Source organism: Phodopus roborovskii, unplaced genomic scaffold (assembly GCF_943737965.1).
Source record: "Phodopus roborovskii unplaced genomic scaffold, PHOROB, whole genome shotgun sequence".
NCBI lineage: Eukaryota > Metazoa > Chordata > Mammalia > Rodentia > Cricetidae > Phodopus > Phodopus roborovskii.
This window is the reverse complement of record NW_026126578.1, coordinates 1,195,735-1,213,813: the sequence shown is the minus strand read 5'-3', so window position 1 is coordinate 1,213,813 and position 18,079 is coordinate 1,195,735. Positions and strand designations below refer to the sequence as shown.

At 43.3% G+C, this 18,079-nt stretch overlaps 1 protein-coding gene across 2 annotated transcripts in view; it reads left to right on the top strand.

Annotated features, from left to right (window-relative positions):
* The window catches only part of Sumf1 (sulfatase modifying factor 1), a 74,434-nt gene that overhangs the window by 19,918 nt on the left and 36,437 nt on the right, over nucleotides 1–18,079 (top strand). For both annotated transcript variants that reach the window (XM_051203629.1, XM_051203628.1), the window contains exons 4-6: nucleotides 10,647–10,729; nucleotides 12,656–12,778; nucleotides 13,573–13,687. In XM_051203629.1, coding sequence (XP_051059586.1) covers nucleotides 10,647–10,729; nucleotides 12,656–12,778; nucleotides 13,573–13,687 — 321 coding nt within the window. The remainder of the gene's footprint in view (nucleotides 1–10,646; nucleotides 10,730–12,655; nucleotides 12,779–13,572; nucleotides 13,688–18,079) is intronic.

The following is an 18,079-nucleotide window of genomic DNA, read 5'->3' as shown; positions in this document are numbered from 1 at the left end:
TGTCATGGTGGGGCACTCACACTTACAGGTCACTGTAGTGGATTCAGTCCCTTCCAGTTCTAGTTGCTTTCCTCAGATTGTCTTCTGGGCTTTCCAGCAACGCTTGTCAGTTATTTGAGGAATTTCCCACCATTTTAATCCTGGAAAGTCTGGGTGAGAGAAATGTTCCAGCGGATCCCTGCAGGTTGAAGGGAGCTGAGCTCAGAACAACTCAGACAGAGCACTTGGCAGGGCTGCTGTGCCCACCAGCTTTGACTGCCCACCCTCATCTCTGTGGTTAGAGATGCTCCCTTGGGGAGGACCATTAGACACCATCTTGTCTCACCCACCTTCCAGACTGACATGCTTCCCGTCGGTTAGGTGTCATCGTGGCGTCTTGTGCCCTTCTTCTGTGCTGCTCATTTCACCATCATGATTGTTTGTGTAGGTATTTCACGAATGTTCCCCACTGCTAGATTTCATTTTGGGAAGTGTGTCCAATGCCTTGTGGGTTTTGTTTTGTGTTTTCTTGTTTTTTTGAGATAGGGTCTCTCTGTGTGTCCCCAACTCTCCTGGAACTCTGTAGGCCAGGTTAGCCTCAAACTCAAGAGTTCTGCTTGGCTGTGCCTTCTGAGTGCTGGGATTAAAGGCATGCACCACCATACCTGGCTTTGCATCGTGTGTTTACTTCTGTGTCCCTAGACTGTCACTTAATAAGTATTTAATACACATCTGACAGAATGGAAGCCGACACTTAGGTATTATGTTGGAACATTTAGTTTTTGAAAGAACAGGGTTCAGGCCTAGTATGACCTATCTCTCTGGCTGCAAAGGTGCCTCTTCCTTGGTAAGAGACACTGGCCTGATCATCGGGGTTGAGGTGAGTTCAGAGCTGCAGTTATTTGGACAGGGCAGTCTAGGGCTGGATGCTTGGATAAGATAAAGTGCTTCTGTCATCTGTGCTTTTATTGAAAAGAACAGTTGTTTGCTTGACTTTGAGGCAGTGTGGGTGTGGGCTCAGGAAGTAAGAGTGATAACCCTGGAAGGGGAGAATGTCATATAATATGGTAACAGGGTACAGTTGCTTTCCTCCAACCTGTTCCAAGGTACCTGATCAGTATAAGGGTGCATGAGGTGAGGTGGGGTCACACAGTGCCTGTTCAACATGCACTAACTTACATTTGCTTTCAAGGCATAGGTCTTTTATTTTTTTTTTATAATTTGTTTATTTTTATTTCATGTACATTTGTGTTTTGCCTGCATTTATGTCTATGTGAAGGTATTGGATCACCTGTAACTTGAGTTAGAGCTATAAGCTGCCATGTAGGTGCTGGGAATTGAACCTTGTCCTCTGGAAGAGCAGCTCGTGTTCTTAACCACTGAGCCATCTCTCCAGTCCCAGCATGGGTCTTTTAAGGGTCAGCTTGGATCAAGGAAAAGAATGAGTCTAGCCTTCATTTCCCCAACTGAATGTTGATCTTTATATAATTACCTCTTTTATTGAAACAAGGTAGATTACAGAATAAAAACTCATGCACAGGGATACCCAGCTTTAAGAAATCCGTATGTGCCAGGTGATGGTTTTGCACGTCTTTAATTCCAGCACTTGGGAGGCAGAGGCAGGTGGCCCTCTGTGAGTTTGGGGCCAGCCTAGTCTACAGAGTGAGTTTCAGGACAGCCAAGGCTACACAGAGAAACCCTATCTCAGAAAAAAGGGGGGGGTGAATGGATCAATATCTGCAAATAAAACTTTACAGTGTGATATGGCTATCCCAGTACTCAGGAGCCAGAAGAAGAATCACAAGTTCAAGGCCTCCCTGATCGATCGATCGATCTATCTATCTATCTATCTATCTATCTATCTATCTATCTATAGCAAAGGTCCTATCTAAAAACAAACAAAAAACGATGGTTTGGAGATATAGCTCAGTGGTAGTACACATATGTCCCTGGATTTGGTTTCAGCACTGTGAAAGAGCAAAAGCAAGAACAAGAATGAGAGAGATAATATTCAGTGGATAAATTTTTCAAAATATCCTTCTAGCATATTTTCTGTAGATGCTTATTTTCCAGGATTGATGTTTGAAGCCAGAGTTATATACACTCTATATAAGCACTCTATCATAAAGCTGTACCAAGAGCCATCCCCATAGAATTGATTTCTGTGTTATAGTCTCAGTTGCTTGTTTATTGCTGTGGTAAGGCACAGTGACAGATGCTACTTACAGAAAAAAGAGTTTATTGGGGCTTATAGTTTCAGAGGGTGAGTTCATGATCATCATGTTCATCATGGTAGGGAGCATGGCAGGCAGGACACTTTAACAGTAGCTGAGAGCTTGCTATTTGCAAGTAGGAGGCAGAGACAGACAGACAGAGAGAGAGAGAGAAAGAGAGAGAGAGAGATAACAGCACATACAGCAACAGTGACTGGCATTGGCGTTTGAAGCCTCAAAGCCCACCCCACAGTGACATACCTCCTCCAACCAGGCCACACCTCCCAATCCTTCCTAAATAGTTCCACCAACTGGAGACCAATCATTCAAATCTATATGCCTGTGAGGTCATTCTCATTTCATTCAAACTACCTTATGTGGACTTGCAGTAAGTAATTAAAACTACTTGCTGTTTGTGTATATGCTATAGGATTTTGCTGAGTACTATCATATTATGTAAAGATGTGACACACTGTCATCTATTATACTGTCTGTCAAAGTTGAGTATAGTTTTTCTTATTCTGTTAAGAAAATACCCAAATCAGTACCATTCCCTATATCTATCTACATTTCAACTGAACATGAGTAAAGTTGATCAAGTTTCAACTTTCATTGGATGAATGCATTCCTTGAGCCATTCTTACTGAAACCCTGCAAGTGTTTCCAGTCTTCCTGTGAAGACCTGAAATGTTATGTACACCAGTTGTTAGTATAATGTTCCAATATAGCAAAAAATCTTGAAGGTTTTTTTTTTTTTTTTTTAGTTTCACCCACATTTCAGGAATATTTGTGTCCTGTTTGCAAAAGCAAGCATTGTTCTCTTGCATGCAGCCTACTAAGTCATCAAGGTGGCTGCCTGACTTAGGATTTAATTAGAAGCAATCCATCTGGCCTGACTACCTTTCTGTTGTGGTGATGTTGTTTCCACCCACTACTAGATCCTGTCCTGGTGAATTTGTACAAGTTGCTGAGTCTAGAGTCATTTTAGGCACCATGATCTCTGTTCCATTTGATTCTTCCAGTTGTTAGAGTCTCCTTCAGTTTTATTTATACTTTGTGAATTTGAATAGATCTGCAGTTTTTCATTGTTCACTGTTGCCAGTTGAAAAATTTTCCCTGCCTGTTTTTGTAAGGATAGCTGTCATATTTATACTACTTTTCAAGAAACCTCTGTCTTTTTAATCTGCTTGTCTAAATGCATTTCGTTTTTGAGAGAGAAGTTGTAAAATTGTGAATTTGACATCTTTAGACTTGAATATGCATAATTACACAGTAGTCCATCTTTTTCTGTGTGGGGTTTATTCTGGGCTGTGTGCATATAAGAAGCACAGTTTACCACCTCTGGCAAGAAGAAAGGCACTTGCACTGTTTTTCCCTCCCCCCCTCCTTTCAAATTCTTACTACAAGTCTGGCTGCATCCCACGGGAGAGGTGGGAAACCATGTCTTTGCTCTCTGAAGTCCTTTTCCCGAGGGGGCATGAGATTCACATGAATTCTGCTTACATTGCCACTGGTCACTGGCAGGCTGGTACAGCTGTTTCGACTTAAACCCAAGGCAGTTGCTATGGAAATGGCTGAGTAGAAATAGGTCATGTTTAAAGTCCTTTTCCTTGAATATAAAGCAGTGCTATAGCTTCAGGTTGTCTTGGTGGAGCAGCAAATATGTAGGTGGACAGCCACAGAGACGTTCTTGTCTCAGGATGAAATTATTTCCATGTTTTTATGCCAGCCTGTCCACATTGCTGCTTCTATTCAGTAAACAAAATGTCCAGTAAAGAGCAGTGTTAGGGGTAGGAGCATTTTCAGCTTGGTCCTGGATAATCATCCAAGTGTGTTTGCTCATAAAAGTTGTTTTATTTCATAAAAGGCTCCTAAATGTGTTTTAAAATGCCTTGTTTTTATAAACATTGAATTAATAACCCTGACATTTGGGACTGGGGAGATGGTTCAGTGGTTAGGAGCACTCGTCCTTCAGAGGAGAGGTCCCAGGTTTGATTCCTAGCATCTGCATGGAGGCTCACAGCTCTCTGTAACTCCAGTCTCAGGGACCTGATGCCCTCTTCTGGCCTCCTCAGATACTAGACTTGGTGCATAGACATGCATGCAGGAAAACACTCATACACATTAAAAAAAAAAAAAAGTCAGACATGTTGATGATGTCTGTGGCCCATGTTACCACCAAAGGCCATGATGCATTTGACTTTGCTGACGCTTTGAAGCCATGTTGATTTCAGTGGCCCATGTTGCCACTGAGGGCCATGTCTGGGTCCGTGGTCCTACTGCAGCCAGGGTTGTATTGATGTCCTAGGTCCATACTGTGTCCAGAAGCTATGTGGAAATCCATGATCTATTCCCGCTGACTGTAAAGGGCAAGGAAGCTGTTTTTTGCAGTAGTATGGATGACTGCAGGCTCATGGTTGAGAAAGAGAGATATATAAGTTTTCTGTGACAACATCTCCCCCGCCTTAAAAAAATTATCAGCCCCCCCAAAAGTAACAGCCTATATAGGAAGCCATTGAATGGAACTTTTAAAAATTGTGATAAGGATGCAGAAGTATAGCTTTCCACACTGACTGAGAGGTAGGGGTGGGAAGGACTCAGTTTTCTCTCAGGGGCTGGGAGTTTGACCATGCTCCAGTGGTTGTGTATGCAACACAAATTGGACTTGTTTCTTCTTCTTTCTCATCTCCTTCCTCCTTCTCTTCCTTCTTCCATTCCCCCTCCCCTTTTTGTGGGTGGAGGCTGGAGGTGTGGATGTGGAACAAACCTGGGAGCACCAAGAGGCAGGTGTAGTTGGAATGCATAATGTGATTTTTAAAAAGTGTATACATATATTTAAAAATCTTAAAAAATACTACATTTGCAAGAAGAAGGGATCTATGACATTGGATGGAGTATGCCATGAGTTTAGTCAGAAAATATTTTGGCTCATCCTGAACAAGTTGGCCAGGATGAGCAAGTCCACATCTGATCTCATCATAATTATCATGGGGTGACTTTAGTTTCTTGTGTCACTTGGGGATTTTGACTCTGTGTCTGACTATCACAGTAGTAAGCACTGTCAGTCTCACAGACTTACCTGTGCAGAGGCTTCTGGTTTGGAGGTCATCCTCTTGTTTGCCACCTCCTTGGTGCATCTTGCTGCAAAGGAACTGGGCTGGCTAATTTGTAGATGGTTCTTGAAGCAAGTCTGTGATGAAAGACTGTCCTTACTTACTCTTCTAGAGAATACTTTGATACAACACCTGCTGTTCCTTGACTTTGTAGCCCTTGGGCACTTGGGCCTGTGAGTATTCTGAAGGGGTGATCTGATGGATCGACAAGGCAGACTGGCGAGATAATGATGGTAGGGTTTTACTAATTGGAATATATGCTCTATGGAAATTTAAGATGATTTTGTAGCATGCATTAACATGAGTAAGTAATAGTAAGAGTAGTAACTAACACTTGGTGATTCCTCCTCTGTATCCAAATGCCTTTTATTTTGTTATATAATCCTTAGGGCAACTGTAGGGAACACAGGAGATTTTTATCTTTATTTCACAAATGAGTAAATTAGGGCCTGAGGGAAGAGAGCCTGAGATCTTATGTCTTGTAGCTTGTGCTGTTTTCAAACACCAGTAGTGAGTACCTGCTAGATACAATCAGGTGCATCTGTCACTGTGCCAGTATGAAGTAGGTATTAACAACTTAAATGATTAGTGCTTTTCCTGATTGTCACTATAGTGGATGGTTTGCTCTTTGGGGGAACATGTGACAATGTCTTGATTGGTTTTATTGTATGCCACAGTTGATGTGCAACTTGAGTGTAGTTGGTAGGGGACAGAAATGGTGCTACACATTCTACCTGACACAGGAAGTCCTAACCAAGACAGAATTATATGGCCTAGAGAATGTCCAGAGTGCCAAGGCTGGTAAAGCATGTTTTATGATGCATGTTCATCTAAAAAAATTGTACAATTTTTCTGGTTCTTCATCCTGTTAAACTTACTTCATCCTGGAGTTTTTCTTCTTTTTACTTCTAGCTATAGTAATACACATTTTATGCAAATGTTTTATGGAAACAAAGTCAGATCTACACTCTGTAGGTTACTTTTATAACAGTACATGATATGTTAGATAAGCTTTGATAACTAAGTGTAGGACTGCTGGGTAATTTTGTAATTTTTATTTAGAATCAGTGTTCTATGAGTCCACATGTTTCTTTGCATTTCCTGCTTATGTTTTGCATGGAATTCAAGTAAAAATATCTTTGCATTCAGATCTTGTTGTTTTGGATTAAACAGGAGTCTGTGGTCTTTGGTCAAAGACATGTGGTCACAGTGTCCCCTCCCTGTGCCCTGTATGATGGTTTCTTTTGTTTCTCTGTGACTGTCAGTGAAGCTGATCATTGTACAGCTCCAGGACCTTAGTACTTGTTCATTTGGGGCGGTGTGCTAGAGTATTGTGAAACTGAAGAAAAGAAAAAGTCAAAAGCAGAGAAAGAGAATGGGAAGGGACCATGTTATTGATGTGTGTGTATCTGGATATGAGTTTGCATTTCAGAGACACATTGGAAAGAAAATGAGATGTACACTTTATACCTCATTTTTCAATGAAACAATTATGTACAAAATAAATAGTTAAAAAAAAAAACCCCTGTCAATTGTACTCTGACAATTCCTGGTGACAGAAGTGTCCTAATACTGCTATCAGCCTGAGGTGTTTTTTTTTCTGCATTAGGGACCTCCACCTCGTAAAGACAGATCCTTGATTACACTGCTGAAAAGAATGTCAAGGTGAGCCAGAGTAAAGTGGAGTTAGTGAGCTCACTGAGTATTGGACAGTAAATCATCTGGGAAAAGGACAGACAAGACATGGTGCAGGCTTTTAGTCGGTCATGCTTGGCCTCCGCACTCGGTGTGTATGATCCCATGGCTTTCTAACTTATATTCCACAACAGAAGTAATTTATATCAAGGTTTAAACAAAACTCCAAATTCAAGTAAAAAACGTATGAGTTGGTTTACTCATTTTTTTTTTCCCTTGAAGACTTTTGTCTTGAAAATGTGGAGTGGTTTTCATCAGGGTTACAGCTTAGATGTGGGCATATAACTCAAGGTTACAATGGTTCTGGCCCCAGGTAGGCTGAATTAATTTGTAGCTTTTTAGCATCTTTGCTGTATCTCTAGAACCTTCATTGGCCCTAGAGGCGGTTTTGGGCAATATCAGTTGTGAGTTTTTCTTTGTTTGTCTTATGTTTTTGACTTAACAAGAAAGGCAAAGTAGATTCTGAGACAAAGAGGTCTTCTCTGCTTTCCCACATCTTTGCACTTTTCCCTTTGGTCTGTCCTGCCTCACTGGACCTTGGAGATCCTCTTTAGGACTTAGGCTCGGTGCCTGTCACTTAGTGGGTCCTCTGACGTATCTGTAGGCAGTTGAAATCCGAGAAAAAGCTAAGGGTAATGAAAGCACTGGCAGGCCACTGCCACAGCAGCTCTTGCTTTTATAGAGAGCCCAATTCCATGGACATTCTCCTTGGAAGAACAGTTGGGAAGCTTGGGAGCTGCTTCTCCCGTGTCTGTTGTCTCTTCTAAAGGTGCGGGTATTTAGAACCCACAGCCCTGTCCACAATGTATAGTGAGCAGAAGTGGGTATTACCCCAAGCCCCAAGCTCTTTGCATTCAAATTACTGCTTATTATAGCTCCAAACTGGGCAGAATGGGTATAAGCAGATACTGTAATCTTTTTCATTGCCAAAGGTGAAAGAAATATTTCACAATACAAAGAGGCATGGGGAAAAACAAAGACATTCCAATATTGACCACCCATTTTTGATGTATTTTGGTTTTTCTTTTTTTCAGTTTAAGAGCTAGAATCTTCCATTAGCAGTGCTTTGTGCTGGGAGTGGAGTTGGGCAGGTTAAGTCATGTGATTCTTTCTGAGCTTTCTGTGAACATCTTCCCTTGACACCAAGTGAATTACCTGTCACTGGCACCACACAGAACAAACCCAGACTAGCTGTCGATGAAGCAGAAGGAAGTCGAGCTTTCAGCTCTTGCATGCTGCGATATCCAATGACTTGCAGTCGTGTTGAAGAACAAAATGCCTTTTCTGTTGGAGTGTTTAAAGCAAATGCCCTTTTTCATCACATTGCTGTGCAGATAGATACCTTAAATGTTTTGATAGTGGTAATGTGAAAAAAATGAATGAGACTAGTCTTGATGTTCACAGTGACAGCTGTCACTGTTAGCAGGGACACAGTCCCTGTCACTTCCACCCCACCAAGCTCATAGGAATGCAGTTGAGAATACAATTGCTATGGGGCTAAACATGAGTCTGCTCTAGTGTATGTTAGAGGATCATTTCCAAGTTTCTGTTCTTTGCTGTTAGCAGTAATGATGGATTTATGTGGCTCTCTTTGTGACTCCTTGTCATAGGACCATGCCATGAGACTGGTTCCCTTTCCCCACTGCTTACTCAGACATTACTCTAAGTTGCTAAGGGGAGAGCCTTAAGCCCATTTTGCTATAATTCTTCACCCTAATAGAGTTGCTGCCTCTGTTTGCAAATGAGCAAGCAGGACTGGAGAGGTTAAATACTGTAAATAGTAAGGCCATAGTTCAAAGCTAATTGTGATTGTCGTCAAAGCTTTAGGTCCTAACCGGTCACTCAGTGGGGACCCTTCCTCACTCTCATTGCTCTGGTGAATAGGACTAACAGAACCCTAAAAATGTTGTTAATGTTCTAGTGATGATTTCCTCAGTGCTTTGCGATACTTACCCAGTTTGGCCTCCTCTGGTGTCTGAGTTAGTGAAGGCTGGATATGATCCCATTTCACAAACGAAGGCTGTCTGGAAGCATCATGAATTTATCCAGCTAGTGTCCAGCTGCAGGTTGAACTAAACATAGTTCACTTTTCCCCTTGTGCTTCCACTTTGGATAACCTTCAATCTCATGTTTAACATGAAGATGAACTGTCTCCCCATCTTCTTTTTTTTTTTTTTAACATAATTTTTCATTGACTCCTTGGAAATTTCACATCATGCACCCCAGTCTCACTCACTTCCCAGTCTCTCCACATCTGCCCCACACTCCTGCAGCATGCCCCCCAACGTTAATTAAAAACAAAGCAAAACAAACAAAAAAATCTACCTCGATCTTCTGCCCTTCCAACACCTCTTCATTCATCCTAGTGGCACGAGGAGCTGCAGTGTGTCACTCAGAATACCCTTATGTCCAATCAGCCCCACCGGAAATGTGTTCATTGCAATAAATCATTGGTCTAGTTCTAGGCCTCTGGCGCAGCATCATTATCGATGGGCCCTCATTGAAACCTTCCCAGAGTCATGGAGGTCCTATGGTTCTTATTCTATAGGACCCGTTCCTTTACACACTCCAGTAGCTCCTAGATGGAGCAGCTGTTAGTGTGGGCCTACTCATGGCCTTGGATGTGGGTGGTAGCTGAGCTGGTTGGTTCAGGCCACTGGGATTGACCCATCAGACAAGGGGCAGAGCCATCTTTCCTAGGCCCATGCTGTCAGGACCAGCATTCCCACACTTCTGGTGAGAGGTGGGGCCATCTCACCTGAGTGCTGGGGTCAGCTTTCGCATGGGGATGGAGACAGCTCTCCTGTGCAGTGTCCAGTGAGGGGAAGGGCTAGCTTAGCATGGCCCTGGGATTTCAACATTCATGATTCCTATGACCCCCTGTGATAACGTGAGCCATGGACATCAGCCCAGACCCTGGCTGTTGTTGGTCACAGACCCAGACATGGTCCACAGCAGTAGCCCTGACCCAGATGACAGCATAGCCTCATGTGCCTGCTGCACAGTTGATTCAGATTGGCATGGTCCTGATGGTGGCACAGCCCTCCTCACCAACATGGCTGCAGGTTGTAGCCCAGTCCCTGGGTATCTGTGTATCCTTTGGTGGTACCATGGGCCATGGACATCAACATAGATCCTGGCCATGGTGGGACTGTAGATCCAGATAAGGTCCTAGGTAGCAGTTCTGGCTTGGATGTCACCATGGCCCTAGGTAGCAGCACAGGCCACTCTGATTGGTATGGCTCCAGAGACAGTGTGGCCATCAGACACCAGAATGGCTCCAGGGGGCAGACCCTCTCCATCTTTAAAAATTGAGGTATACCATGCTTCCTGTCTCCCACTTGTCACAGATTATAGAGGATTAATGGGCAGGGCAATGTTGAAAAATTACTGGAGCTATGTAACACTTATACATACATCTATCTAGTCACTTGTGCCTTATGGTATGGATAAATAGCTTTTTGTTTAAAGGCGTATTTACATGTAAGTCTATTGTCCTGATATAAACTCTATAAAGGCATATGGTTTTGAACCCAAATAGACCTCATGACCTTAAGTGTGATTTTTAGGCTATGTATATGAGTTCAGTGGTTTTTTGTTTTCGGAATCATGGTAGCTGACAGGGCCTGTTCTTGGTTGCTTTGAGGTTGCAGCTGCTCCATGGTGGTTACCTGTCAAAGGCGCTAACTGGAGGCACCCAGAGGGCCCAGATTCCAGTATTCTGCACAGGTGAGTCTGGGCATGCCCAATTGATGTTGTTCACAAAAACAACATACCAGAACCAAGCTGCTCTTGCAGAACTCGGTAACTATCTGCACATGTAAAGAGAATGACAAGAATGGCCAACCATTGTTGGGGAGGAAAGTGAATGGTAGGAAGTAATATATGTTCTAGCCACTGTGCCTTGTCACAGAAGGCTTTGGATAAATGACCTCTTTCTTGCTTCATTTGTCTTGTCAGAGTATCTCCTCACAGATTTCTTCCTTTCTCTTTGGACAGACCATCACAAATCTCTTGACATGTTTACTCCTAACAGTCAATCCATGAATGAGTCTTTATGTGGGATAAGAACTCTCTTATGGATAAGTAGTTGTATCCTGCCGGGTGGCCTTGGGTATAGGATCTGTGTGCTCTTTACTCCTGGACTGACATACTTAGAAGCCACAGTCTGACTAAAAGAACCAGAGTGGCAAGTCGGTCAACAGATCTCCAGGGTGGCAAGGAGGTAATTATCTTAATCAAAAATAGATATGCATGTTAAACCCTGGAGATGAAAAGGGGTTTCAATTATGACTCAGCTTCTCAACAGTCCTGGAACTGTGCTCTCCTAACCCCATTCTTCAGATGGTGTTTTAGGCCTTCATTTCAACCACATTCTGGGTTATTACCCTTATAGGCAGGGAGCGGGGAGTACATGAAGTTCAACTTTCAAGATATAGCCCCTTGACAGACATCAAACTTTTCACACTCTGACCTTGGAGACATGGGAAGATTTGGGCTTTTTAGCTACCAATTCATATTCCCCCCTCCCCAATTCAAAGCTGATTGTCAAGCTCATAGAAGAGGGGAAACTTGAAGTAGAGTATATTTTCAGTTTGTAGTGCTACAAACTTAACCCAGAACCTCTTGTTCTACTACGGGGCTGCACCCCCACACTAGAATGTACTTTTATACTTGTGTACTAGATGCTGAGCTACTCAGGAACATGTGTTGAGAAGATGAATGAGTGTTCTGGTGGGAATTCACATATGCATGAGGAGTGGAGTGGGCCAGTCTAGTTCACTTTAAAAAAGTGACTGGTGATTTCGGCTCCATTGACTTGCTCCATCCTCTCAGGGAACAGTGGCTCTCAGCCTTGCTGATGCTGCCACCCTTCATGTTTTGATGACCCCCAACCATAAAATTATTTTCATTGCTTCTTCATAATTGCAATGTTGTTACTGTTATGAATTGAGATGTGAATATCTGATATGCCAGGATAGCTGATATTGACTCCCAAAGGGGTTATGACCCATAGGTTGAGAACCACTGTATTAGAGTGAGGTGAACCGTGCCGGCTGATCCTTAGTAAAATAAAGAAAGATGAAAAGTTTAAAGTCAGGTGTCTGGAAAGAAGCTGAGGTAAGAGTTTGACACGCAGAATGTCTGCCAGCGACCCACACACTTGAATAAGGGAGTGGGTGCCAAAACTACAATGTCCAACAAAGGTCTGGCCCAGTTCACATGGAACTCTGGGGTACATACAACCTATGTATGAGCTGAGTCTCCGTGGGCCTTATTTCTCTGCTGTGATAGTTGCCAGGGATTCTAGGTGCCCCTAACTGTTCTGCAGATGCTAAAGGAGCCAGAAGCATCTGCTGATGGCACTCTCAGTGCTGAGCCAGTGGATGGAGCTTCCATGCCTCCTCCATCTCCATGGCCCCTGTGGCCATCCAAGGCTGCAAAGTGAAGAAATGCTTGAGTACATTTCCAAGATGAGCTATCACTCATTTGGGAGTCTAAGACTTCAGAAGTCCCCAGTGAACAGTGCAGATGTGTCAGGGCTAGGCTTTAAAGTCATGACCAGATGGAGGATGACTCTGGCCACTTTCTGAATCCAGTTCCTGTTTTCTTTTCAGGTCAATGTTTCTTTTAACTGTGATTGCTCCTCCCTAGGCTGAATCATCCGGTTCTCCATGTCTCCTGGAATGACGCCGTTGCCTACTGCGAGTGGGCAGGGAAGAGGTTGCCCACGGAGGCAGAGTGGGAGTACAGCTGTCGAGGAGGTCTGCAGAACAGGTACCCACATCAGTGGGCCTTGCATTGTCCAGTGTATGCTGACATTGTCTTCCACCCCTTCTTCCCCCTCTCCCTCCTCTTTCCTCTTTTCTTCGGCTTCCTGGAGCTTGCTGTGGTCAGAAAGTTGATTAATTCCAGCTCTTGCCGGCTGCTCTTCTTCCTTGTGAGGTCCTTTGGTGACACTAGTGGATGAGTCACCAATTCTTTCCAGTCCCTAAAGCCAGGTATGAGACCAAATGAGCTCTCTGCTGTCCCAGAGCAGTTCCATTGGAGCATCCCCTCTTGTGTGATCCTTCTGGGAGCCGCTTGGCGGGCTGCCTGGCTTTTATTATTTTCTTATTTTAGCTGTCTTCTGAAACAGTGGTTTTTCTCTGCTGCTACATCCATAAGACAGAAAACTCGTGTTTGGGTCATATCTTCTAGGAAAAGCTCCTTAAAATAGACAAGGTTTTTTTTTTTTTTTTAAGTGTGGTGTGCTGTGCCTGCTCATGCTACCATATAAGTCCAGAACGATGCCTCGTTTCTCTGATTTCTAAGGCTTTCTTTCAGACATGTCATTTATTTCAGGCCTTCTCACTAGTGAGAAGAGGCTGCAGTTGTTGTGTGCTTGATGTGAACTGTTCCAAGGACATTTTTAAAAATTCCAATTGATAGCTACGTTTGTGAATATCCCGTTTAAAGAGAAAGTCTGTTTAGAACAAATGTGCATTGTTTGTTCTTTTCTATTGCATCCTTTCTCTTGACTGGAGTCCAGAAGCCTGTCACCGTGCTGATGCCTGTGTCTCTCCTGATAGGCTTTTCCCCTGGGGCAACAAACTGCAGCCCAAAGGCCAACATTATGCCAACATTTGGCAGGGCGAGTTTCCTGTGACCAACACTGGGGAGGATGGCTTCCAAGGAACTGCACCGGTGAGTAGCCAGTGTAGTTGGCTTTTTTCCCCCCTCTCTTTTTAACTCTTTTGGGGCCTGCTACCCAGCTCCCAAATAAATACATAAAGACTTAAGAATTTTTGGCCTTAGCCTTGGCTTGTTTCTAACAAGCTTAACTAACATAAATTATTCCGTTTCTCTTTAACCACATTTTGCCTCTGAGCTTTTTATCTTTTTAAGTTCTATGTCTTTCTTTCCTTCTTACTCCGTGGCTTGTCGTGTGACTGGGTGACTGGCCCCCAGTGTCCTCCTCTCTTTTCTCTGTCTTCACTCTCTCTCAAGCCTAGATTTCCCCCCACCTTTTTCTCTCTCCTGCATCCTTAATAGCCATTCAGTTCTTTATTAGACCAACCAGGTGCCTTAGATAGGCAAAGTAACACAGCTTCACAGAGTTAAACAAACGCAGCATAAAAGAACGCAGCACATCTTTGCACCATCAAACAAATGGCCCACAGCATAAACGAATATAACACATCCTAAGCTAATATGCTACAAGCCTGGCTTCTGGAGAAGGATAATGTCCCCAGGAGTTTAGACATTGTAAAAATGGGATGGAAAAACCAGGCATTCTACCACGTGCCTCTAATACTAGCAGTTGGGAGGCTGAGGCAGGAAGATCAGAATTCCAGATTAGCTACATAGTGAGGTCTATGCTAGCTCCAGTTACATGAGACCCCCATCTTAGGAACATTTCCCAGGGCCAGGGAAATTCCTCAGTTAGTAGGGATTGTAACCCGAGTCACCACCTAAAACCCTTACAGTGGGAGGAAAAAGCAGACTCTCATAAGCTGTCTCTTGGTTTCCACACTCACACTGTGGCATGAGCATGCCCAAATACATTGTGTGCATGTGCACATGTGTGCAGGGACGGATGGGGAGACACACACACACACACACACACACACACACACACACACACACACACACAGTTAAAAATGAAGCAAAAATCACAAATCACCCCCCCCAAATGGAGTGAAAGGCATCAACCACTCTCTGTCACTCTGCTCCCTACATTATCGACCCTGAAGAGTGGCAAATGCTAGAAACCATCAGATGTTTCTTTTATGCTGTTCTTTTCTTTCTGACTATATGATGCAGACTATAGGAGATTTAGATAAAGGCTACCAAGCTAGAGGAGAAAGGAAACTGACCTGGAATTCTTCCCTCCAGGTTAATCTCTGTTAGCATTTTGGTCCTTGGCTTTCCACTCATTGTAGGGGTTAGTGGGGGTTGTGGCACCAGCTTTGCAGTGTGCCAGGCATAGTGCCCCATCACCATACAGAGATCTTCTTCTCACTGGTAATGTGCATTTGGCCCGTTAAGATAGGTGCTGGTGTCCCTGTCTTCCAAGTGGCATTCTGAGGCACAAAGATGTGAATTATCTCAATCAAGGTTGTTACACAGCTGGGAAGTGGCTGAGCTGGGATTTGAATCAGTTTGGCTTATAATATTTCAAAGATTTTGTTTTTATTTATGTGTCTGCATATGGGTATGTGCAGGTCTCCACAGAGGCTTAGAAGAGGTCTCCTGGAGCTGGAGTTACATACAGGTAGCTCTAAGGCACCCAACTTGGGTGCTGGGGAATGAACTCTGGTTCTCTGGAAGAGCAGTACATGCTTCAACTACTAAGCCATCTCTCTAGCTCTGGATAGAACATTTTAAATCCTACTGGTTCCCCCTTACTGTAAGGAGCGTTTTATCTGCTGTCATGATCACATTGTCTTTCACCATGGTTATGTGGATAACCTGTCATATAAATAAGTCCTGATTTACCTCTGATTGTTATAGCTTTGGATTATTTTAAACAGTACGGCAGTGAGCATCTTGTATATGATACTGAGCTATTTCTGATTTTTTAAAAAAATAGATTCCCAGCAGTGATCAATGGTTAAAGATTAGAAAGCTCTCCATTTCCTATTTCCCTTTCCTTCCCTACCAGGAGTCAAACCCAGTGTCTTGCCTGTGACTAAGCATGTGTTCTACCTCTGAGCTACACTCCCAACCTAGAAAACTTTTTTAGTTAAATGGTGTTCAATAGTGCCCATGACATTCCTTTCACATGGAGCTTTTACTGACAATATAGTTTTAAAACTGTCTTAGTTAATTTGTGCTGCTATAACAAAATGCCATAGACAATGTCATTGCTAAACAGAAACATGTTCCACGGATCTGGAAACTGGCGAGTACTAGATGGAGTCCATATAAGATGGGCATTTGTGTATCCCTTTGAAGGGACTAAGGAGCACTGAGTCCTCCTATGGCCAGAGCCCCTCCCATGTCCTAGGCCACTCTCCTGATTCTGTTGACTTGTTTTGATGAAGGTGGGGGAATGGGTATCATTCTTCAGATGAGACAAAACATTTCTTAACATAATGAACAAAGAAGTTTTATGATGGGGAAGTAGCCCATAACAGGTTTTTTGGAAAGAAAGCGACCATTTTCTTTCAGGAGTCTTTTGGTTTATGTCTTTTTTTTTTTTTTTTTAATTTACATTTTTCCCCTCAAGAAAATCTTCCTGCAAAGTCTATTTATGCATTTGACACAGATATGTTATTTGGAACATAACCAAATGGTTAGGAAATTTCAGCTTGAAAACTAAATGAGAGTAAAAGACAAAAAAGTTGTTGGAGAAGGAAGGGAGAAGAGGCACCTGAAACTGAAGATCAGTTTGAGCTATTGTTAGGCACCACAGTGTTTGGAGCAGAATTAAGTTTAGAAAAACAGGTTGCTCGAGGACATGCAATATACAAGTGTATGATGCATTGTGTTTGTGTCCAAATCCATGTATGTGAGTTACATATATGTTAAGCCAACTCAAACTGATGGGAGATGATGCATTATTCAATAGAGGCAGAAAAGGCAAATCAAGCCATCTGGTAGTTGATTCCTCCTCAACTTTCTTCAGGATAGCTGCTCCTCTCCCAGACTCTGAGTTTTATTTCAGGTGTTAGGGAGGCAATGATTTCTACCTTTCTTCCGGCTCAGTCAGGACTTTTGGTATGGGGCAGGATAGAGAATGAGGACCTTTAGGCGGCCTCTTGGCCAGAAGAAGAGGTGAAGGAACTACGTATCTGCGGCAGTGCCTGATGTGAGTGTGTGACAAACTCCAGGAAAAGTGTTGATTGTCTGGGCCAGTGAGATGGTTCAGCGGTAAAGATGCTTGCCAGCTAGCTTGACGATTTGAGTTTGTTCCCATGACACATTTGTTGGAAGGAGGAAGGCTTCCATTAGTTATCTCCCAACTTCCATGTGCATACTGTGGTACATGGGTGAATGCGCGCACACACACACACACACACACACACACAAACACACACACACACACACACACACGGTGGGGGGGGCATCAGGAGAAGGAGAGGGAGAGGTAATGAAAAGATGTTGAGTGTTAGCAAGAACAGGATGGCGGCTTCACCTGTAGGCACAGGTAGCCCTGAAAATGGATAATACTTCTCGTCTCGAACTCATTTCCAACCATTTTTGGATGTGAACACATGCAAGAGCCTGGCAGGAAGGGAGACCTTGGCAGGAGAGATTTCTCAAAGCATGTGGTGCCACCTACAGCAGCTGCAATAAACCCTGAACCCAGGGCATGGCTCAGATGGAGCTGCAGAAACAGACCTCAGTTGTTATAGTAACAGCATTCGAATGAGCTTGTGAAGGCCAAAGTACACAAGTGTCCATGTGCTCAGCTGTGGAGCAGGATCATTTTGTCCTGAGAGATGAACAGGTTCTATCTTAGAGGCTCAGGAAACAGCCAGCATTGTCTCTGTTGTTTGAAGAAGTCTATGGTAACTATAATGAACCAGATCAATAATGTAAGCACCAGTCAATTTTAGTGAAAGGCCAGTTATGGGTGTTTCCTGTATTTACTACCACAGTATTCTGTGTGCATTTAATTAAGTAAGCTGAAAAAAAAATTGAGCCATTTCTGGGTACTGTAGTAAATAACACAAAGCTCAGAGGGACACACTCATGCACACACACACACACACACACACCTTTGTAAACAATACAAAGCTCATAGGGCCACACACACACAGGCACACACACACACACACACAGACACAGAGAGACAGACAGACACACACACATACACACGCTTATTTTATCTTTATTTTGGTACTGTACATTGAGCCTAGGACCACCCTAGCACTAAGCTACACAAACTCCGGCTTTGCTTTTCCCATGTTCAGCACTAGAGTAATTGAGACACTGTCCCCAGAGTTATCAAGAAGTAATTGTTCCAGGTACCAGGAGTTCTGAAGAAACCCATTTTAGAAACAAGACTTGGTCAAGAATGAGGCAGGTCTCTGTCTTTAAGTTGAGTCAACACACCCAAAAGTGACCATAGATTGACCTAACTGTCAG